Here is a 25,228-nt window from a genome sequence, read left to right on the forward strand (position 1 = left end):
GAGAGCCTTGGTTAGATCTATTCGCCACCGAAGAGAGCGCGCAATGTCAGCAATTCTGCGCATGGGAATTTCCAAGGTGGCACTCGCTAGGTGACGCTTTTCGTCTCAGGTTGAGTTGCGGTATGCTATACACCTTTCCACCTATACTACTTCTGCCCAGAGTGCTGAAGAAGATCAGGCGCGACCGGGACCTAGTCATTCTTGTGGCGCCGGATTGAGCACAAAGAGTCTGGTATCCCTAGCTGCAACACATATCCATCGATCCTCCGATCAGACTGCCTCTTCGGGAGGATCTTCTGTTGCAGCAGCAGGGGACGGTCCTCCACCCGAACCAGTCCAGCCTCCACCTCCTTGCATGGAGATTGAGCGACGGCACTCTTCCAAAGTCTGTGATGTAATCTTGGAAGCCAGGCGTCCCTCCACTAAGACGGTATACACCTCTGCTCTGGGCACTATTAAGGGCTACCTCTGCCATTTCAGCCTTTCTTTTGCTTCCTGATCAGCCTTCTCTTTTCAAGTCCCCTGTTGTAAATCGCTTCCTCATGGGCATTACTCTTGCAGGGTGAGTGAGCTCCAAGCTCTTTCTTCAAAGCCTCCTTTTCTGACTGTCCATCCGAACAAGGTTGTCCTTAGAACTCGTCCATCCTTGCTTCCCAAAGTGGTTACTCCTTTCCATATCGAACAGACCATAGCTTTGCCCACCTTCTTTCCGTCTCCGCATCCATCCAAAGTGGAAGAGAGGCTCCACAGTCTGGATTCAAAACGTGTGCTTTCATTTTATTTGGATCGCACAAAGCAATGTAGAGTGGATGACCAGGTCTTTGTTGGCTACATGGGCGTCAAAAAAGGTTGGGTCGTGCACAAACAAACCATCTCTAGGTGGGTTGTTTTTTTGCATTAAAGCATGCTATTCTTTGGCAAAGAAGGAGCTTCCAGTCGGGCTGCGTGCCCATTCCACCATGGTGACGGCAGCTACTACTGCTTTGGGACGAGGAGTCCCCCTCAATGACTTCTGTCAGACAGCTACTTGGGCATTGCTGCACACATTCACAAAGCCCTACTGCATGGACAGCCAAGTCAGGAGAGACAGCTTCTTTGGCCATTCTGTTATCCAGGACTTTCTGGTTTGAACTTGGTTTGCAGACCCACCTCCGGGGTTGGTATTGCAGGGGTATCAATTCTAAGGTAAGGAATCTATAAGTAACTGTTTCTTTCAGATGAACAAGTTACTTACTTTCGGTAACGATATATCTGTAAGAAACATAGGTTAGTTATAGATTCCTTACTGCCTCACCCATCCTCCCTGTTCTGCGAACTGACTTCTAGGGTTAAGGTATTTCTTTCAGGGCCTTAGTTTTGTGCACCAGTGGTCAGTGTCTTGCATGGCTCTGCGCTTCTGGCGTGGAAAGTCGTGTACAGAACTGACGTCAGCGCACGAGGGCGGCGTCTAAGTAGCGACTGCAACATCATCCCATTAACCGCGACACCAACGCCGAACGCGGAGCCGACCAATGCCACCTTTCGACTCGCAGGGGTACTGCTGATGAAAAACTTTCCGAATCCAGTCTGACCCCTGGTGTTAGTTCAAAGGTAAGGAATCTATAGCTAACCTATGTTTCTTACAGATATATTGTGACCAAATGTAAGTAACTTGTTCTCCAGGCTCTTTGGGACAAAAGCGGATTCTGCCCTGCAATGTTTCAAGGATAGCAGGGCTACTGAGAGATCCTTAGGTCTGCAGTCCCAGCCTAGGGGCTCTGGTTACAGGAGATTTTGTGGATTTGGGAAGGCGGCTTCCTTCCCAGGCCTTCAGCTGCAGCAACAGAACCTCTTGTACAAGTCGTACAGGGGGCGCCCGGCAACAGTCCTCCTCCTCCTCCTCTCCTGTTCCCCCCAGTGGTTCCACAGGGAAGCAGCTCTAGATCCCACATCTTGGAGCATGTTGTTCCCGTATGAGGCTGGGTGTCCCATTTTCCACAGAATTGGAAATCTGTTACATCAGATCTTTGCGTTTTGAATTGTGTAGAAAATGGGTATGCCTTACCTTTCCAGGAGTTTTCCCCTCCTTACCCACCTCGACAGGGCTGTTGTTCGAAGGAACATCTGATGCTCCTGCAGCATGAGGTCCTGGCCTTGCTACAGAAGGATGCAATAGAGGCGGTTCAGGAGCAGGAAAGGGGTGGAGGTTACTCCCGATATTTCCTGATCCCAAAAAGGATGGGCGGTTGAGACCGATCCTGGACCTCAGGGTCCTTGAACTTTTACCTCAAGCGGGAGAAGTTCAAGATGTTGACCCTAGCTCAGGTTCTTCTGGCGCAGCAGGAAGACTGGATGGTGTCAATCGATTTGCAGGAGGCGTATTTCCACATCCCCCATCCTGAAGTCCCATCAGAAGTATCTCCGTTTTACGATGGGGTCTCAACACTACCAATTTGCGGTCCTTCCTTTCGGCCTTACTTCCACATCTCTGGTCTTCACAAAGGTAATTAGAGAAGAACACCCTGCCAAGGTAGATAATAAGAGGTCCTCTGCAGGATCCATTTCTGATAAGGAGGGAGCAAAATTAACTATATATCAGGGCCCAAGACAACAAATAGATAGCATTCAGTTCATGTTTTTATGGAAAATATATATTTTTTTATAGATTTTTATGCAATTAGTCATTTCTAAAAAACATTCACAGATAACAGATTCAGGAATTAATAAATGCAGTCAATAAAGTTCATCATTTCATATAGGGAAAAACATTCTCCAAAGAGTTAGGTGTTCCACTCACTCCGGGACATTACAGGGGGCTCAACAGACACTCACAACTTCGGGGGGTCATTCACACTCATACATATTCAACCAATTCACAAGGGTAGATCTCGCGTGACCTGCAACAAAGAGCTGGACTTATGGTTGCATGGACGGGGGTGCAATTATGAGAGGGCAAATTAGAATGAATAATATTGCCGTTCTTGGTGGTAGCGCCAATGCGCGTTTCGGTGTAAGGCATCTTCGTCAGGGCTGGAAGAGATGGTAGGGAAGGGGAACACACAAGCTGAAATTAAAACATATTTATTTTAATATATTAGGTAACTGACAAAATTTCATACTTGTTTATTTACAATGATAATTCACGTGCTTGTTCTATACATATATTGTCAACTATAGTGATACATTTAGAAGGAAATTTTAGTTTGTCTTGGCTTAGATATCAGTCAATAGCTCCCAGAATCAGGGACAAAAGGCCAAATCCAAGAAGTGGCCTAGGTGAAGACAAAAAACTCATCTCACAGTATACACTCATTCATTCATTCTCAGATTCAAACATTGATTCATTTCCGATCCATACTTCGCATTTATATAGTTTTCATAGCCTAATGGACACTTTACTTGGACAGCCTATGTAGGCCGTAGATGGACTGGGTAGTGGGTATGGGAAAACAACATGTCCAGACTCATGAGATAGGGAGGATCTAATTTTTATATAAAAGGAGTATTATAGTGAGATAGTTCCTATCGGTGCAAAATTGGGGAGAGATGACCTCCTTCATGCACTGTATTAGATTATTTTAGACGCCCAGTCGGCTCAATTAATTACACAGCCCTTTCCAAGGTCAGGCAGAGCTTCAGGATAGTATAGAGTTTGTAGGGTTCATATTGATACTTTAGACTGGGGAACACATTTTAGGGCGGGGGCAGACCATGTTACACTTTGTTAAAAAAGGATGTATCACACCCTAAACAGGTATGCTTTTACACTAGCCTAATGGGTATAGTATACATAGAAGAGTATCTGTATAGAAAACGCAAACATTCCTACCTTTCACTAGCATTGGAAAAATAATCCGGTATACAGCTCCATTCAAAAGGTCTTTATAACTTCATGTATCCACTGCTCGGATTTTGAGGAGTCACACTGGGAAAATAAAAATAAAGATAAATGGGAGATTTATACTAGACTAGCAGCCCGCCCAAGCGTTGCCTGGGGCAGAAAAGGGCTGGGGGTAGCATTTGAGGCTTGCATGCACTTCTGCCCCCGGCCCCTTCCCGCCCCCTCCCGCCCCGGCCCGGCCCCCTCCCGCCCGTGTCCCGGAGAGCCTGATCCTTACCTTAGCCGCCGGTCCTGCTCCAGGCGCCCCGCCCGCACAGGCCGCCACTCTCCAGGCGCCCCACCCGCACAGGCCGCCACTCTCCATGCGCCCCGCCCACACAGGCCGCCACTTCGCCCAGCAGCAAGCAGGGCCGCGGCAGTCCTCCCAGCAGGTCGCGATCTTCGGCGCCATTTCTGGAAGTGTTGCCAGGGAGCGCAAACGCAAATGATGTCATCACGCAAACGTCGCGGCCGGCGCTACCTGCAAGGGACTACTTTATTATTATTTCGAAATTTTTTAAACAACGTATATTTTTTATTTTTAATAGCCTATGTCCTTCTGCTTGCCCTGAGGTTTTCAAAGATGTCTTGGGTGTTTTGATTGGTGGTGTACTTTTCGAGTTTACCTAGCTCAAAGGTTTGTGTTCTCTCTTTATAATAGTAGTATAGATATCTAATGAGGGTGGGACCTCAGCTACTCTACCCAGGCATCTAAGATTTATTTCTAGATCTGAGTATGTTCATGAATGGTCTTTCATAATTCGAGGGTGGGGCCGGGTACCCATAGCGTCTATGGGGGCTCATATAGTAGCGTAGGCAACCAGACATTTACCCCCTCCTTCTTGAGCGGTGGTGGATTTCAACACGCGTACCTGATGATGTCAAGGGCATGGAGGCCACGTCTAACAGTCAGAGGCTGGCCAGGAGCCGAGTTTCATAACTTTCGTTTCCTAGGGCAGCGTTTAACCAGCAGGGAAGGATTCCTAAGAGCAATAATACATCGACTTTAGAGATCTACCAAATGATTTTAGGGGAAGAGTACTGCATAAATGCAACCAGAGCAGGATGTCAGGTATACACGTTACGTATACAGGCTCGGAAGAACGGGCGTTCCAGCTTTAAACATTTAAACAGCACGCTCACCTGTTGTTGTCAAGGGCATGGAGGCCACATCTAACAGTCAAAGGCCGGCCAGGAGTCGAGTATCATAACTTTCGCTTCCTAGGGCAGCGTTTAACCAGCAGGGATGGATTCCTAAGAGCAAAAATACATAGGCTTTAAAGATCTACCAAATGATTTTAGCGGAAGAGTACTGCATACATGCAACCAGAACAGGATATCAGGTATAAGCGTTATGTATGTAGGCTCGGGGGACGGGGCGTTCCAGTTTTAAACACTTAAACACGCTCACCCGAAAATTAGCACGTGATAATGGCCGCGTCTGGGTTTGAAGGACGGTGTTGGACGGGAGACTTCAACGGCATCCGTTCTCTTTTCAAGGGCCCGGGTAAGGTCAAGCAGATCTCTGAATACAGAGAGCAGAATCAGTTAGAATGTCAGGTCGGGCTCAGATGCCAAAGGGGGGATGAGAAAAAAGGGGGGGGGCTCGCGGGGAAGGCGTATAAACGCGCAATTTACCTCAGAGAGTTCTCGATAGGAGTACTTCCAGACTGCATGGGCTAGTCTTCACAGAATCCTCTCATGGCGATGTGGAACAAGGAGCCGTAAAGAGTCTAGCTGTTCGGACGGTTATATACTTATCGCGAGGAAATCATTACCAGCTGTGTCACAATGGTGCCTAGTGGAAGGAAGAAGGACTACGATCTTTGGTTTTTGGCTGCCATCCTAGAGTGGAGCTAGGGAGGGTGTATACTATACTTCTGTAGCTGAACGGTATAGAGCGCCGTCTAGGCATAAGCAAACTGGTTAAACGGAATGGCAAAATATTACCATAAATCCGGTCAGATTTCCTTATTTAGGAGGTCTATTACTATCCGGGCAGTTTCAACAATGAGCATCATCCAGTCCCTGGAGCATCGATTGGAAATAAGGGCCCATCGCTCCAGGAACTGTCTGATCTCAATGAACATCCCAGGTAGGTTACGTACCCTCAGTCCGATAGGGATGGTACCTGCTCTTAAATAATCCAACATAAATTGGGCATGAAGTTCAGTTATCTTAATTTTTTGCTTTAAGTTAAGTAATTTAGTCCAGTACCTGTTAAGACTCTTGGGGAGCGAGGGGGGGTTTCCATCAGCGGGGACCCCTAACATCTTGGCAAACTCCTCATCGGAGAAGCCAAAGGTTTTAATGCTGTCCACTTTAGTATAAAAAAAATTCAAGAGATAAATTATCAGAGAAGGCTAAGGTAAAAAATATCAGATGGATCAATCGTACTTACTTTCACATCTATCATACATCCATTCAAGAATAGTTTTCGTCTTCACCTGAAGAGCAACAGCAAAACCCCCCACAGCACAGGGCCGTGAAGACAATATACAATAGAAGGGGGTTCTCCAGGGCAATACAGGATGTAGGCAGGAAGGGAGGGGATTAAAAAGTTACAATTAGAAAAGAACACCCTGCCAAGGTAGATAATAAGAGGTCCTCTGCAGGATCCAATTCTGATAAGGAGGAAGCAATATTAACTATATATCAGGGCCCAAAACAACAAATAGATAGCATTCAGTTCATGTTTTTATGGAAAATATATATTTTTTTATTGATTTTTATGCAATCAGTCATTTCTAAAAAACATTCACAGATAACAGATTCAGGAAATAATCAATACAGTCAATAAAGTTCATCATTTCATATAGGGAACACATTCTCCAAAGAGTTAGGTGTTCCACTCACTCCGGGACATTACAGGGGGCTCAACAGACACTCACACCTTCGGGGGGTCATTCACACTCATACATATTCAACCAATTCACAAGGGTAGATCTCCCGTGACCTGCAACAAAGAGCTGGACTTATGGTTGCATGGACGGGGGTGCAACTTTGAGAGGGCAAATTAGAATGATTAATATTGCCGTCCTTGGTGGTAGCGCCAACGCTCGTTTCGGTGTAAGGCACCTTCGTCAGGGCTGGCAGAGATGGTAGGGGAGGGGAACACACAAGCTGAAATTAAAACATATTTATTTTAATATATTAGGTAACTCACAAAATTTCATACATGTTTATTTACAATGATAATTCACGTGCTTGTTCTATACATATATTGTCAACTATAGTGATACATTTAGAAGGCAATTTTAGTTTGTCTTGGCTTAGATATCAGTCAATAGCTCCCAGGATAGAGTCCCCCAGAATCGGGGACTAAAGGCCAAATCCAAGAAGTGGCCTAGGTGAAGACAAAAAACTCATCTCACAGTATACACTAATTCATTCATTCTCAGATTCAAACATTCATTCATTTCCGATCCATACTTCGCATTTATATAGTTTTCATAGCTTAATGGACACTTTACGTGGACAGCCTATGTAGGCCGTAGATGGACTGGGTATGGGAAAACAACATGTCTAGACTCATGAGATAGGGAGGATCTAGTTTTTATATAAAAGGAGTATTACAGTGAGATAGTTCTTATCGGTGCAAAAATAGGGAGAGATGACCTCCTTCATGCACTGTATTAGATTATTTTAGACGCCCAGTCGGCTCAATTGATTACACAGCCCTTTCCAAGGTCAGGCAGAGCTTCAGGATGGTATAGAGTTTGTAGGGTTCATATTGATACTCTAGACTGGGGAACACATTTTAGGGCGGGGGCAGACCATGTTACACTTTGTTAAAAAAGGATGTATCACACCCTAAACAGGTATGCTTTTACACTAGCCTAATGGGTATAGTATACATAGAAGAGTATATGTATAGAAAACGCGAACATTCCTACCTTTCACTAGCATTGGAAAAATGATCCGGTATACAGCTCCATTCAAAAGGTCTTTATAACTACATGTATCCAATGCTCGGATTTTGAGGAGTCACACTGGTAAAATAAAAATAAAGATAAAGGGGAGATTTGTACTAGATATCTAATGAAGGTGGGACCTCAGCTGCTCTACCCAGGCATCCAAGGTTTATTTCTAGATCTGAGTATTTTCATGAATGGTCTTTCATAATTCGAGGGTGGGGCCGGGTACCCATAGCGTCTATGGGGGCTCATATAGTAGCGTAGGCAACCAGATATTTACCCCCCTCCTTCTCGAGCGGTGGTGGATTTCAACACGCTCACCTGATGATGTCAAGGGTATGGAGGCCACGTCTAACAGTCAGAGGATGGCCGGGAGCCGAGTTTCATAACTTTTGTTTCCTAGGGCAGCGTTTAACCAGCAGGGAAGGATTCCTAAGAGCAAAAATACATCGACTTTAGAGATCTACCAAATGATTTTAGGGGAAGAGTACTGCATAAATGCAACCAGAGCAGGATGTCAGGTATACACGTTACGCATACAGGCTCGGAAGGACGGGGCGTTCCAGCTTTAAACATTTAAACAGCACACTCAGCTGATGTTGTCAAGGGCATGGAGGCCACGTTTAACAGTCAAAGTCCGGCCGGGAGTTGAGTTTCATAACTTTCGCTTCCTGGGGCAGCGTTTAACCAGCAGGGATGGATTCCTAAGAGCAATAATACATAGGCTTTAAAGATGTACCAAATGATTTTAGCGGAAGAGTACTACATACATGCAACCAGAACAGGATGTCAGGTATAAGCGTTCCGTATGCAGGCTCGGGGGACGGGGCGTTCCAGTTTTAAACACTTAAACACGCTCACCCGATAATTAGCAAGTGATAATGGCCGCGTCTGGGTTTGAAGGACGGTGTTGGACGGGAGACTTCAACGCGATCCGTTCTCTTTTCAAGGGCCTGGGTAAGGTCGAGCAGATCTCTGAATACAGAGAGCAGAATCAGTTAGAATGTCAGGTCGGGCTCAGATGCCAAAGGGGGGATGAGAAAAAGGGGGGGCTCGCGGGGAGGGCGTATAAATGCGCAATTTACCTCAGAGAGTTCGCGATAGGAGTACTTCCAGACTGCGGGGGCTTTCCTTTTCAGATATTAATAGACCTCCTAAATAAGGAAATCTCAGAACTAGAGGACAAACTCAAGGAGGGAGATGCAGTTGACCTTGGAAAGAAAAAAACTAGAGGAAATTCAATTAGATCTGGATTCCTTTTCTGATTTACCTTTTAAAACGGAAGACAGAAAAATTACGTAAGATTATCGATTTTATTCCCAAGAACGTGCATATCCATACCTTGGCTCAGGGTTTTATACCAACGAGAATGAGAACAGCTCTCGTGGACCCAATCCCCATTGGGGACGCAAGAAAGTTACTACCGTCTCAGACACCACTGACTCTGAGGGGGATACCACTGACGAATATGACACAAACTACGATCAGGGACACAGCTCTAATCATCCCAACAGAAATGGGGCCTATGAAAGAAACAATCGGTTTTTTAGGCCACCGCCGGGGCAACTCCTGCCCAGTCCAGCGGACACCCCAAACGAGGAACTTCCATCAGGGTCGAGGCCAACCACAAATGTATGTCCAGACCCGCCAGTAACAGTACTGGAGAACATAAGGGGTATCCCAGTGGTCAACCTAACCGGTGAAGAAATTGATCCATCAGCCACCGAGTTGTTAACCCTGGGTTTATCATTTGTCCCCTCGGCCAACTTTGATAAATTTGAATTCAATCGTGACTTACAACAATTTTTTCGAAAAGCGCGCCTCAAAAAGTTTGTCTCAGAGAAACCCCTCAATATTGACACTGAGAACAAATTGGGCTATAGACCCCCATCCTCTTTTACCCCATCTCTGGAAATGGTTGGCCCCGAGGTCAACATTTTCGAGAAGGCAGTTATGAGGAAAATTGAGAAAATTACCCGATATGTACCTATCCCTGCCACCAATTTATCTGAACCTGAAAATGCCATCCTCAGGGACCTGAAAGATAACAGAAAAATAACCATCAAACCCTGTGACAAAGGGGGAGGGATTGTGATCTTTGATACGGCTAAATATACTGCCAAAATGAATGAGCTCCTATTGTCCTCAGGGCATTATACCATTACCAAACGCCACCCGGAGAGCAACCTAAAACAACTGATTCTGATGATGGTTGAAAGAGCGGTTGAAACCCAGGCTATCTGTGAAGCAGAAGCCGAATTTCTCACCCCTAAACACACTAGGATACCCATCATATACGGAGTTCCCAAAACTCATAAGAACTGCTTGATCCACCCTTGAGACCCATTGTCTCCACCATCGGTTCAGCTACTGAGCCCCTGTCTAAGTACATAGACAAGTTTCTCAAACCCCTGGTTGTGGAACTCGAATCCTATGTCAAGGACACAGGCCATTTTATTGGCCTTATTGAAGGTATTCCCTTCTTTGAAAATCGTGAACTCCTGGTCACTCTAGATGTGGAATCCTTGTATTCCAACATACCTCAGCTAGGCGTCTACACCACCATCGAAAACATCTTATCCATCAGACCCGAGATCAGCAACTCAGAGTTCATTCTCCAATGTTTGGAGATAGTCCTCTTTGAGAATTATTTTGAATTCGGAACCACTATGTACAAGAAGACAACAGGAGTAAGCATGGGGGCCAGTTGTGCCCCCAGCATTGCCTGCCTGTACATGGGGGAATTCGAGAGAATCAACATTTTCAATGAGATGGCCCCTTCCATCAGAATGTCAAAAATTAGAAACGATTTATTGACAATATTTTCTTTATATGGAAGGGGGACCAAACCACCCTGGATGAATTCATCTTATGGCTCAACTGTGCTGACCCTAATCTACGATTCACCTGTCATTCTAACCAGCAGAGAATTGAATTCTTAGACATATGGATAGAACATCAAGATCAGACCATTGAGGTATCCTTGTACACTAAACCGACCGCCCGGAACACCCTTCTCCAATACACTAGTTTCCATCCTCGCTGTCAAAAGGAAAGTATTCCCTATAGCCAGTTCCTCCGTATTCGGAGAAACTGCTCTGACCTTCGGGACTTCCTGACCCAATCTGACATCCTAAAGGAGAAGCTACTGTATCGAGGATATCCCCCTAAATTGGTTAAGGACTCCTTTAAAAGAGACAGATATACCAATAGGGAGAATATGTTTCTACCCAAACCATCAGAAAGCACTGACCAACTAGTCTGCATCACCCGTCATTCTAATCTGAATCACAAAGTGCGCCAGGCTATTAACTCCAGCTGGCACTTACTGAATCTGGAAAAGAACAGGACTATTTTAAAAAGAACGATCTTTGCCTTCAAAAGGAACAGGAACCTTAAGAACTATCTCATTCGAGGTAAGACGGATGTCACACCTACTGGCACTCAAAGTGCCATCACAAGCCTGAAACCTGTCTTTGGGAATCATAGATGTGGCACATGCCACGCATGCCCTCATGCCATCATTGGCGACACCATTACCACCTCGGAACGTACCATCTCAGTGGCTCGAAATGAGGCCCTAACCAACTGCAGAACCAGCAATGTGGTATATGTGATCATGTGCCCCTGTGATCTCCCATATGTGGGGGAAACCGGACGTGAATGTCGCGTTAGGATAGGAGAACACAAGTCCAACATCAGGAACTTGAAGACCTCTACTCCCATTGTCCAGCACTGGATCAAAAAAGAACACTCTGAAAAGGATCTTCTCTGGTTTATACTGGAAAAAATTAAAGTGAGACCTAGGACTGACCCAGTAAATCTCCGCAAGAAAAGGGAAGTTTTCTGAATCTTCCTCATGAATTCAGTGACCAGGGGCCTCAATGAAGAATGTCCATGGCAAAATACCTTCCTATAATGTCTGTAATGTGTTCACTTTCAGGACCAGTGGTTGTATTTATTATAGGTTGGGGAACTATTTTTCTCTATATATATGAGTACTTTTTCGAACTTTACTGCGAGATATGTTATACGGGTCCTACCCTTTTCACAGCATGATCCCATCCCAAGATGGCGCCTAAGCTTAGGAAGTCTAAAAAATCTTTCATACACCTTTACCTTAAGGCGATATATGTAATCTGACCGGATTTATGGTAATATTTTGCCATTCCGTTTAACCAGTTTACTTATGCCTAGACGGCGCTCTATACCGTTCAGCGACAGAAGTATAGTATTCACCCTCCTTAGCTCCAATCTAAGATGGCGGCCAAAAAACCAAAGATCGTAGTTCTCCTTCCTTCCACTAGGCACCATTGTGACACAGCTGGTAATGATTTCCTCGCGATAAGTATATAACCGTCCGAACAGCTAGACTCTTTACGGCTCCTGGTTCCACGTCGCCATGAGAGGATTCTGTGAAGACTAGCCCCCGCAGTCTGGAAGTAGTCCTATCGCGAACTCTCTGAGGTAAATTGCCCGTTTATACGCCCTCCCCGCGAGCCCCCCCTTTTTCTCATCCCCCCTTTGGCATCTGAGCCCGACCTGACATTCTAACTGATTCTGCTCTCTGTATTCAGAGATCTGCTCGACCTTACCCGGGCCCTTGAAAAGAGAACAGATGCCGTTGAAGTCTCCCGTCCAACACCGTCCTTCAAACCCAGACGCGGCCATTATCACTTGCTAATTATCGGGTGAGCGTGTTTAAGTGTTTAAAACTGGAACGCCCCGTCCCCCGAGCCTGCATACGTAACGCTTATACCTGACATCCTGTTCAGGTTGCATGTATGCAGTACTCTTCCGCTAAAATCATTTGGTAGATCTTTAAAGCCTATGTATTATTGCTCTTAGGAATCCATCCCTGCTGGTTAAACGCTGCCCCAGGAAGCGAAAGTTATGAAACTCGACTCCCGGCCGGCCTTTGACCGTTAGACGTGGCCTCCATGCCCTTGACAACATCAGGTGAGCTTGCTGTTTAAATGTTTAAAGCTGGAACGCCCCGTCCTTCCGAGCCTGTATACGAAACGTGTATACCTGACATCCTGCTCTGGTTGCATTTATGCAGTACTCTTCCCCTAAAATCATTTGGTAGATCTCTAAAGTCGATGTATTATTGCTCTTAGGAATCCTTCCCAGCTGGTTAAACGCTGCCCTAGGAAACGAAAGTTATGAAACTCGGCTCCCGGCTAGCCTCTGACTGTTAGACGTGGCCTCCATACCCTTGACATCATCAGGTGTGCGTGTTGAAATCCACCACCGCTCGAGAAGGAGGGAGGTAAATGTCTGGTTGCCTAAGCTACTATATGAGCCCCCATAGACGATATGGGTACCCGGCCCCACCCTCGAATTATGAAAGACCATTCATGAACATACTCAGATCTAGAAATAAATCTTAGATGCCTGGGTAGAGCAGCTGAGGTCCCACCCTCATTAGATATCTAGTATAAATCTTCCCTTTATCTATATTTTTATTTTCCCAGTGTGACTCCTCAAAATCCGAGCATTGGATACATGAAGTTATAAAGACCTTTTGAATGGAGCTGTATACCGGATTATTTTTCCAATGCTAGTGAAAGGTACGAATGTTCGCGTTTTCTATACAGATACTCTACTATGTATACTATACCCATTAGGCTAGTGTAAAAGCATACCTGTTTAGGGTGTGATACATCCTTTTTTAACAAAGTGTAACATGGTCCGCCCCCGCCCTAAAATGTGTTCCCCAGTCTAGAGTATCAATATGAACCCTACAAACTCTATACCATCCTGAAGCTCTGCCTGACCTTGGAAAGGGCTGTGTAATCAAATGAGCCAACTGGGCGTCTAAAATAATCTAATACAGTGCATGAAGGAGGTCATCTCTCCCTATTTTTGCACCGATAAGAACTATCTCACTATAATACTCCTTTTATATAAAAACTAGATCCTCCCTATCTCATGAGACTGGACTTAGGCCGTAGATGGACTTTCCCATACCCAGTCCATCTACGGCCTACATAGGCTGTCCACGTAAAGTGTCCATTAGGCTATGAAAACTATATAAATGCGAAGTATGGATCGGAAATGAATGAATGTTTGAATCTGAGACTGAATGAATGAGTGTATACTGTGAGATGAGTTTTTTGTCTTCACCTAGGCCACTTCTTGGATTTGGCCTTTAGTCCCCGATTCTGGGGGACTCTATCCTGGGAGCTATTGATTGATATCTAAGCCAAGACAAACTAAAATTGCCTTCTAAATGTATCACTATAGTTGACAATATATGTATAGAACAAGCACGTGAATTATCATTGTAAATAAACATGTATGAAATTTTGTGAGTTACCTAATATATTAAAATAAATATGTTTTAATTTCAGCTTGTGTGTTCCCCTCCCCTACCATCTCTGCCAGCCCTGACGAAGGTGCCTTACACCGAAACGCGCGTTGGCGCTACCACCAAGAACGGCAATAATATTCATTCTAATTTGCCCTCTCATAGTTGCACCCCCCTCCATGCAACCATAAGTCCAGCTCTTTGTTGCAGGTCACGTGAGATCTACCCTTGTGAATTGGTTGAATATGTATGAGTGTGAATGACCCCCCGAAGGTGGTAGTGTCTGTTGAGCCCCCTGTAATGTCCCGGAGTGAGTGGAACACCTAACTCTTTGGAGAATGTTTTTCCCTATATTAAATGATGAACTTTATTGACTGTATTTATTAATTCCTGAATCTGTTATCTGTGAATGTTTTTTAGAAATGACTGATTGCATAAAAATCAATAAAAAAATATATATTTTCCATAAAAACATGAACTGAATGCTATCTATTTGTTGTCTTGGGCCCTGTTATATAGTTAATATTTCTCCCTCCTTATCAGAATTGGATCCTGCAGAGGACCTCTTATTATCTACCTTGGCAGGGTGTTCTTTTCTAAATGTAACTTTTTGATCCCCTCCCTTCCTGCCTACATCCTGTATTGCCCTGGGGAACCCCCTTCTATTGTATATTGTCTTCACAAAGGTAATGATGGTGATTGCAGCTCATCTCAGAAGGCTGGGGATTCCGGTATGCCCTTATCAGGACAACTGGCTGCTCAAAGCAAAGTCTCCAGTGTTGGCGCTGATCCATCTGCAAATAATGGCTCGGCTGTTATTCGACTTGGATTTTTCGATAAATGTACCCAAATCTCACCTGATGCCCTTTAAGGGCAACGTGTTCATAGGGGCAGTACTGGACACTACTGTGAATCGTGCCTTCCTGTGTCCTAGACATCCAGGCTATGATTCCGTTATTTCAAGAAGGGCGGAAGTTCCAGTCCTGAAGGTCTTACGCCTGCTCTGTCTGTTCGCTTTTTGCATGCTGTTGTTCAACCATGCACGCTAGCATATGAGAGCCCTCCAGTGGTGCCTCCACAGGCATTGGTTTCAACACAACGGAGATCTCAGGGCGGTGGTCAGGATCTCCAAAGACACTGCAGCGGATGTATTATGGTGGAGTGTTTCATTCAACCTGTCTCAAGGGAAGCCGTTTCAACCTCCTTCTTCAGTGGCCACAGTGATAACGGATTCCTCCACTCTGGGGTGGGGTGCTCATCTGGGGATCTGAAGATCAAGGGTCTTTGGTCTCCAGAGGAAAGATTGCTTCATATCAATCTTCTATAATTGCGGGCGATTAGTTTGACTTTCAAAACTTTTCTTCTCTCCCTTCGTGGTCAGTCGGTTCTGGTCCTGACGGACAACACTACCGCCATGCGGTACATCAACACACAGGGAGGAGTAGGGTTGTATCATCTCTGCCGAGAGGCTCTGAGGCACTGGTCCTGAGCTCAGTACCATTGGATTTGCGTGATTGCAAATCATCTTGCTGGGGTGCTGAATGTGTGTGCCGACAGTCTCAGTCTACAATACTCATCCGATCACGAGTGGCATCTCAATCCGGGGATGGTCCACCACATTTTCAGGATGTTCGGGTTTCCTGGATTGGACTTGTTTGCCACTCATAAGAACACGCAGTACCCGTTGTTCTGCAGTCTCCCTTATCCGATACGAGGAGCATTGGGGGATGCGTTTCAATTAGATTGGAGTCTTTGACTTCTACACATTTCCTCCCATACACTTAATTCCTCGGGTTCTGAGAAAGATTCACAAAGATCGGGCCCAAGTCATACTGATTGCCCCGGATTGGCCAAGAAGGGTGTGGTACTCAGACCGTCTTCACTTCTCATCGCATCCTCCGCTCCGTCTCCCTCTCATGCCAGATCTCCTCTCGCAGTCGCTGGGGCAGGTTTTAAACCCCCACCACTAGAGCTTGCACCTTTATGCCTGGAGATTGAATAGGGCAACCTGAGTTCTTTCTCTCTCCCACTGGATGTGGTGGATGTTATATTACCAGCCAGAAAACACTCCAGAAAATCTGTCTATTCCTGTAGATGGGCCAGATCTGTTAAGTGGTGTGTAGAGAGTTCAATTGATCCTTTGAAGGCCTATTTGTCTGATGTTGTTAGTTTTTCTCTTTCCTTGGCCCAGCAAGGTTGTGCTGTGGCAACTGTTAAAGGCTATTTGTCAACTTTATCAGCCTTCTTTTGTTTGCCAGATCAGCCATTGTTTAAATCTCCAATAATTATGAGGTTCATTAAGAGTCTCACTAATAATGTTCTGCCATTCCTTTTATGAGGCTTCAGTGGGACTTTAATTTGGTTCTTACTTTCCTGATGGGGTCTCCTTTCAAGCCTCTTCATGGAGGCTTCTTATATTCAAAACAAGTTTTCTGGTTGCTATTACCTCTTTCAGGAGGGTAAGTGAGCTTCAGGCTCTTAGTTCTAAGCCTCCTTTTACAACCATCCATGCAGATAAGATGGTTCTCAGGACCAGAGCTACTTTCCTGCCTAAGGTGGTGACTCATTTTCATCTAGGACAGTCTTATCATCTTATCTACTTTCTATCATTTCCCTCACCCTTCCAAGGAGGAAGAGAGACTTTGCCACCTGCACCCTAGGAGGGCAGTCAGCTTCTACCTGGACAGAACCAAGGACTTACGGCTGGACGACCAGCTCTTTATTGGTTATGTGGGAAGAATGAAGGGCAAAGCTGTCCACAAGCGATTGCTTTCCAGGTGGATCGTCTTGTGCATCAAGATCTGCTACACCTTGGCCAAGAAGGAGCGACAGTATTAGAGCTCACTCTACTAGAGCTAAGTCTTCTTCATCTGCTTTGGCGGTTGTAGACATCTGCAAAGCAGCAACTTGGACCTCCCTCCACACTTTCTCGAAGCATTATTGTCTGGATTTAGAGGTGACGAGGGACGGCCATTTTGCACAATCTGTGCTGCAGGATTATTTATATAGGTGGGTGGACACCCTGCTCCGGGAGCGGGACTGCTTTGAGATTCAGTTCAAAAGGTGAGGAGTCAACAGGCAGATGTATCCATCAGAAGAACAAGTTACTTACCTTTGGTAACGCTTTTTCTGGTGGATACAGTATCTACCTATGGATTACTCACTGACCCACCCGCCTCCCCGTTGTCTACCTACTTATACTAAAATACAAAAAAGTTTTTGGGACATTACATTCTTATGTTTCATTGTCATTTGCACTATGATGCTTGTCGCTAGGAAATGTCTATATTATGGCATTTCCATTTTTCTTTCTTCTTTAAGTCATATACTGTGTATATTTGTGTATATAGTGTATACTGTGTATGCTTGTGAAATGTTGTTGGTTCACCCGTTTTCCTCAAAGGCCTCTAAAAAATTACATCAGCATGCCGTCGAGGTCTTCTAATGGCTCCGATGATGTCACACAGAGTCGCGATCAGAGCTATGCCATTGTGACCTCCCCGTCGACATGGGAGAGCTGTGAAAAAAGTTTCAGAGGAATGCTGCGCAAGGAGTAATTCAAAAGGGGAGGAATCCACAGGCAGATACTGTATCCACCAGAAAAAGTGTTACTAAAGATAAGTAACTTGTTCTTCAGCCTCGGTCGTAGATTTCAGTGAGGTTGACTCTGAGGCTGCTGGGACTGATGACCTCCTCCATACTGCTGATTTCAAGTAGATTTGTGCATGTAACCCTTGGAAAAATGTACTGTGGGATTACATTCAACCATGCTACATTATCGGACAGTGCAGCTCTGGCTGACTTTAAAGTGACTGTAGTTTTTCTTCTATTGTCAAGAACTATGTGGGGAGATACCAAAGTAAGGGACTCTGGCTGGCATTTCCTTACCAGTTTTTGGTCATTACAAGCTGCAGACCCTGGGATACGGAATAGTCAGTGTAACCCAGAATAATAGGGGAAAATACTCTAGGTTTTTTCAATTCTGGGGTCTTTTCTGCAGACCTTTTCACCCTTCTCAGATGAAGTATATGTTGTCCATGAAAACATAGTTTTGCCAGATACTTTAACACAGCCAGTAAATTCATGGGTTGCATATTCCTGCTTCTGGCAATACTGGATGCAGGGACAATGGGCACCTCAAGGGATCATGGAGATCCAGGGGCGTAACACAAGTCTCTGCAGCCCCTGCTATGCAGGGGTGCCTCCAACTGTTCTGGGGCCCCTATTCAGTCCAAGGCCAGTGAATATCTTCGAGATATGGGAGACTAAGGGGACTCTCTTCACATTCTGCGGGGGGGGGGGGCATCATTTTGTGTTATGCCCCTGGAGATCCTGCTCTGTGCAACTCATAAGGGCTATGTGGGGATGTATGCTTAAAGAAGCTGTTTCTTTTCATTTCTCCTTTCTTAAAGGGCGGAAGGAGATAGAGAATAAAAAGAGTTTAGTCATCATTGCTACTCCAAGCACTTTTAAGCCCGTTTTGAGTTTTTCACTGATATTTGGTATGTATTTATGTAAGTTTTTATTAAAAGATTAAAAAAAAAATGTTTTGAGATAGGCATTGTTTTTGTATAGTTGGAGATTGTACTTCTGCTGGAACACTTCTGAATCTGGCATGGGAGAGAGATACATTTATGATTTTAAAGATGATGAAGAACTGGTGGTACAGGTAGGCACTCTTCCTTATGCTTTCTGGATACTGTGTGGATCTTAAGTACATGGGGCAAAACCCTACTGGGCTCTGGAGGAAAAATGTTCTATGACATTAATTGTGCATCCAATGAGCATGATTGCAACAGGTGCCTTAAAGAATTGGCATTAGATGAGGTCTGGCCACAAATGTGTGTTAAATGCTTCTCCCTGCTTTCAAATGTAGATCTTGGCCTGGGGCGTAAGGTGTCTAAAGACCTATGAGCTGCTGAGTGTGTCATCACCCAACCTGCTGGTGGAGTTTGGAGAGAAATCCACCCAGACGCTGCCCATCAAGAACTACTGGAAAAACCCCAACTTCCCTGAGGTTACTCTCTTTATGGAAACGGTAATGTTTATTTTGCTTAGAGCCACCCCTCAGTCATCCTCATTATTCAGATCTGAATGAACCCTCTATCAGGATCCTGTGGTGCAGTACATTGTGGCATTAATGCATGGTCTGTTTGAGATGCTTTTTGGATACTTGCCTGTCCTTTAAAGGGTTGTTCAGTCTCTGGAATACGTATGCTCCTTATCATTGAAAAGATTCCATCTCCTGAAAACTGTATTCTTTCTGGAAATATTTGATACTATAGAATTGTATCCGCACATTCTCCCTGTTCATTTTCAAGGAGAGGAAGATACTAGTTTGCTAGATAATAGGACTTCCTTAGATTTACCCCCTAGATGCCTAAGGCCACCTATATGCATCAAATCTACATACCTCCTGCCACAAGTGCCTCATTCCTTTATGCTGGGGTCCAGGGAATGGTCTTCTTTCGCTCTAGGGATTGAAGTAATCTGTTTACTACTCACATGCTTTTGCAGAGCCACATCTCCTCTATTCCAGCTGTACATCTCTCTCAACTTGCCTAACATTTTGTACACCTTAAGCCCAGTGTTCTCCTTTAGACCTTCTCTCTTAAGACATGATTTAATTGGCTGATTCATCTCACAGCCTACTGGTGGAGTGGGGAGAGGAAACCATCCAGAAGCTGCCCTTCAGCCCATCAAGAACTACTTTTTTCTTCTTTAGGGATCTCAATTATAAGCACTGAATTGTCCCACCCATGTGCAGGATTCCAGAGTACTGATTAAACTATAACTTCTCAAGTGTACATCTTCACCTTTCTTCTGGAAGGCAAAGTTTTAACGTATTTTTTTTCAGCCTGTATAACAGGCTATTTTGGCAAATTACTTACATTTACTTTTAAAAAGGTCAAATTAATAATAAAAACTAGAAAAAATCTCGTAAACTAAATAATCTTTCCTTATAAGTCTCATTCACAAACCTTTTTCAAAGAAAAGGGGAAGGAAAGAATAGGTCAATGTAGATACATAGGGCCCGATTCACAGAATGAACTTAAGACTAAATCCTAAACTTACTACTATTTGGTATTCACAGAATGCACTTACTACTTTCGGGATTCACAAAGTGAACTTACTACTTTCGGGATTCACAGAATGAACTTACTACTTTCGGTATTCACAGAATAGATTTAAGACTACTAACTTTACGTCCGCACTCGGGCCAGAAATTCCGGCCCGGAGGCGGAGTTTCTGGCTTGGGGGCGGAGCTTACGGCTTGGAGGCAGGGCTTCCGGGCCGGAGGCGGAGCTTGCGGCTCGGAGGCAGAGCTTCCTGCTCAGAGGTAGGTATTTAGCCATGGCTGATATATCCACCTCTGGGCCGGAAGCTCCGCCTCCAAGCCTCAAGCTCCGCCTCTGGCCCGGAAGCCCCGCCTCCGGGCCATAAGCTCCGCCCCCAAGCCAGAAACTCCGCCTCCTGGCCGGAATTTACGGCCTGAGTGCGGACATAAAGTTAGTAGTCTGAAATCTATTCTGTGAATACCGAAAGTAGTAAGTTCACTTTGTGAATCCCGAAAGTAGTAAGTGAATTCTGTGAATACCAAATAGTAGTAAGTTTAGGATTTAGTCTTAAGTTCATTTTATTTATTTATTTAAACTTATAGGGCGCAAACAGCTACCCAAAAAGGGTTTCCCGGCGCCTAAGAGCACAGCACAATAGATGGAATCAGTTCAGCAGAGGTCGTTCAAGATTACTGATCGAACAACCAGGTCTATATTTCTTTACGGAACCTGGAATGACTTCCCTCCTTTCGTATATGGAGTGGTAGTGTGTTCCAGTTAGAAGGACCCTGGTGGGCAAAAGATCTTCCTCCCATCCTGGAGAGCTTGAATCTAGGTACACAAAATTTTTCAGCTGTTTGAAACCGTAGGTTTCTTTTTGGGATGTAGGGATGGGCTAATGCCTGAAGGTATTTGGGGGCGGTACCTGCTTTGATTTTAAACATATAGTTTAGGGCCTTAAATCTGATACGATTTTCCACCCTCAACCAGTGCAGTTCACGCAAGTAGGGGGACACGCTGGTGTTTTTAGGTATATAACAAAGGAGTCGGGCAGCCGCATTTTGTACAAGCTGCAGTCTCTTTATAACTGCCTTGTTTGCACCCAGGTACAAGATGTTCCCGTAGTCAAGCCGAGATGTAATTAAGGCATTTACTACTGTTTTTTGCATGGAGATTGGCAGCATCCAAAGGATCTTCTTGAGCCATTTTATGATGGTAAAGCAGAGGCCCACTACTTTGCTAGCCTATTGCTTCATGGACAGTGAATTCTCCAGAATTACTCCCAAATTTCTTGCATGAGGCACTGGTGTAGGATGATTACCCATCTGGGCAGGCCAGTGTGATGTACTCCACAGATCTGGCTGCTTGCCCAGAAGGAGAATCTCCGTCTTGTCTCCATTTAATTTCAACTGGTTAGTTGTCAACCAGTTGAAGATGTTCAGGAGACCTTCTTTGAGAAGGGGCGAAGATGACGATTGGGATTCAGACAATGAAAAGACAATTTGTGAATCGTCTGCATACGTCATGAGGGTAAGTCCAGATTTTTCCACTAGGTCTGCTAGGGGTCTAAGATAGAGGTTGAAAAAGAGCGGGCTGAGGATGGAGCCCTGTGGTACTCCATGAGGGGAGCTGAAATGTACAGAGCATGCAGCAGCAGATGCTATTTGGTATGTCCGTTGGCTCAAGAAGGATCTAATCCATTGCAAGGCAGCTCCACAGATTCCGTTTTTTTCAAGCGTGGTTAGGAGCCTTTTATGCGACACAGTGTCAAAGGCTGCGCTTAAGTCGAGTAAAATAAGCGCAACCGTATGACCGTCATCGAGGAGTTTCCTAATGTTTCAGAGACTCCCAATAAAGCAGTTTCCATAGAGAAACCAGCTCGGAATCCTGACTGGGTTGGGTGGAGAAGGGCGTTTTCTTCTGAGAAAAGAGTTAGGGCTGAATGCACATGTCTTTCCAGACATTTGGAAAAAGCTGGGAGGAGTGAGATGGGCCTCTAATTGGCTAATTTTTCCGGATCTGCTGTGGGTTTCTTTAATAGTGGGGTCACTATGGCATGCTTCCATAGGGTAGGTTCTGTGGAGAGCACTAGAGACGAATTTAAAGTGTCTGCAATGATTTCAAGGGAGGGCGTGTCCAATAATTTTATTATATTGACAGGAATGGGATCCTGCGGAGAGCCAGATTTAATTGTCTTCATGATGGAAATAAGAATATCGATTGTAATGGGCGGCCATTGTTGTAGGGTCTGATTTACAGTAGGGGTATACTCCCACTCTTCCTTAGAAGCAGTATCAACACTGTTGCTGTCTATTTCAATGATTAATTTATCGATTTTATCGGAGAAGAATTGAGCTAAATTCTGACATTGCCTCTCATTTAGCGGGCGCGATGGGGCTGTAGTTTGAGCCCCAGCTAGATCTTTAACCGTATTAAACAGTGTTTTATCTTTATTTACAGCTCCCATGATGGTATTGGCTACATACACGGCACGTGCTTTCTTACATGCGGTATGGTAAAGATTTCTAGCTGTTAGGTACCTTATTTTTTTGTTAGGGTCGAAATCTTTTCGCCACACTCTTTCAAGTGCCTTACATTTGGTTTTTTCCTCTTTAAGTGAGTCATTGAACCATGAGGCGGGGGGACGATGTCTATTACCCTTGGTATCTGAAAGAGACACGTTAGTGATAGATTCCTTACCTTAGAATATCCCCAGGCGTCAGACTGGATCCGGAAATTTTTGCGTAGCAATACCCCTGCGCGCTGTTAGGCGTCGTCTGCGGCTCCGCGTCCGTCGTCGGCGTCGTGAGCGCCGGGATGACGTCATCGGAGTATATAGACGGCGCCCATGCGCGCTGACGTCAGTTCTTCTTTTTTCCGCGCCAGCTAGCGCAGATCCGGAAGAAGCTCTACCCCCAGTCACTTTTTGACTGAAAACTTTTTGATCTTTTTGATCCTCTACTTAGTCGATTCTCGACTATCGGTGCCAGGGATGCCCGGGTTCAAGCCTTGCTCGAAGTGCGGCCGACTCATGTCGGTCACGGACCCCCATCGCCGGTGCCTGAAGTGCTTAGGCCTCGACCACGACGATCGAACCTGTGACGACTGCCGGGCCCTGACGTCGAAGGCTAGGCGGGAGCGGTCCCGCAAGCGTCTCGAGCTGAGGCAGTCGGCCCCGCGCCGCTCCAGGTCCCGGTCCCGGTCCCACGGGAGGTCGAGGGACAGGTCGCGAGGTCGGAGTCATCGACGCTCCGGGAGTGGTCACCGATCGTCTGGATCCAAGTCCTCAGGTAAGAGGCATGAGAGGTCGGAGCGCCACCATCGGTCCTCCGACCCGCCCCGACGCTCGCTCGATGCGGCCGGGGGTTCGGGCGACACCGCCCACGCGGCTCCGCGGGAGTCGCAAGCGTCGCCGCCTGCCCCACACCTTCGGGTCCCTGGGCACGGCGCGTCGCAGGAGGAGGTCGAGAGGTACCTCATGGCCATGAGGGCCCTCCCTCCTCAGTCGGTTCCCGTGGCGCCTTCGGGCCGATCGGCTCCGTCTGGAGGTCCTTCCGGGTCGGGCGCTTCGGCCCCGACGACGTCGGGTGCTTCGGGCCCGGCGCCGCTGGCGACTTCGGTCCCGGCGCCGCGCGACCTCGCTGGATCCGGCTCCGGATCCGGGACCTCGCCGGTCGACCTTACGACCTCACCGGCGCCGTCCCTTCAGGTGTCGTCCCCGGCAGCCGTAGTGGTTGCCGACCCCAATGCTTCCTACGGTCCGCCTCAGGCGTCGGAGGGGCGCCGCTGGGCGCCGATTCCGTCGGCCATCGGAGAATTCTATCTCCACGAGGAGGCCCTGGCTGTTCATCCTGGTCTCCAGGAGCTGGGTGACGAGGAGCAATGGGAGGGGTCCGAGGACCCTCTGGCACGTGATTGCCAGTCACATCAGGACTGGACATATGAGCTTGGGGAGGCCAGTGGTATTGACACCTCGCCAGACACTGGATTTACATCGCCCCCGACTGTGGCTTCGGAGGCGGGTTCTGCTTACAGCGTAGTGTTGACGAAGGCAGCTAAGGCCCTAAACCTTGAGCTCCCCGTCGCGGCCGTGAGGACTAATCTCCTCACTGAGGTGCTCAAACAGCAGTCCGGCTCCGCGGAGCCCCTTCTGCCGTTCAATGAGGCCTTGTGTGACGTTCTGCTGGGCACTTGGTCCAAGCCCGCCACAGGTCCCCCTGTGGATAGGAACGTGGCCAGACGCTACCGCCCGGCACCGGGCGACCCTTGCTTTTTGTCCACCCACCCCACCCCCGAGAGCCTGGTCATCCAGGCCTCCACTTCCCAGACCGCATTCCCGACGGCCCCGCCCGATCGGGAATCCAAGAGATATGAGCAGTTCGGGAAGAAGGTCTTCTCGTCTGTGAGCCTAGGGCTCCGGTCAGTCAACACCAACTGTCTCTTGGGCCGCTACACCCACACTCTGTGGGACACGGTTGCGGAGGTGCTGCCACAATGCTCTGAGGAGGTCAGGGCTAAACTCAGCCAAACCCTTGCGGACGGCCGAGATGCGGCACGATTTTCCATCCGGTGTGGGCTGGATACCACGGACTCACTGGGCAGGGCGATGGCAACGACGGTGGCGGTTCGACGCCACGCCTGGTTGAGGTCCGCCAATTTCTCGGCCGATGTCCAGGCCACTCTCCTGGACATGCCGTTTGATGGCCGTCGCCTCTTCGGCGACAAGGCAGACCATGCGCTGGAACGTTTTAAGGACTCCAGGGCCACGGCCAAGTCCTTGGGCCTTGCGGCCCCACGCCAGCAATCGGGTGCCTTTCGCTCCTTTCGTGGCCACGGAAGGGGCGCCCCACCACGGACCGTCAGCCACGCGCCGCAGAATGTTCAGCAACGCGGTGGCGGCCGTGGGAACCGCCGTGGCGGTGGTCGGGGCCAGCGGCGAGGCCAGTCCACACCTCCCTCAGCAGCCCCCGCCTCAAAACCTTCCTAGTCCGAGTTTTCAGGCCCATGTGACGCCTGTGGGAGGCAGGGTTCGCCATCACCTCTCCCACTGGCATACAGTCACTTCGGACAGGTGGGTGCT

The 25,228-nt window shown here is 46.7% G+C and overlaps 1 protein-coding gene across 1 annotated transcript in view; it reads left to right on the forward strand.

Moving 5' to 3' along the window:
* The window catches only part of LOC147679786 (myoferlin-like), a 3,853,508-nt gene that overhangs the window by 1,538,055 nt on the left and 2,290,225 nt on the right, over positions 1-25,228 (forward strand). Inside the window, exon 13 of the mRNA XM_086943347.1 lies at positions 18,966-19,127. Coding sequence (XP_086799473.1) covers positions 18,966-19,127 — 162 coding nt within the window. The remainder of the gene's footprint in view (positions 1-18,965; positions 19,128-25,228) is intronic.

The sequence above is a fragment of the Lissotriton vulgaris genome, chromosome 11 (genome assembly GCF_964263255.1).
Source record: "Lissotriton vulgaris chromosome 11, aLisVul1.2, whole genome shotgun sequence".
NCBI lineage: Eukaryota > Metazoa > Chordata > Amphibia > Caudata > Salamandridae > Lissotriton > Lissotriton vulgaris.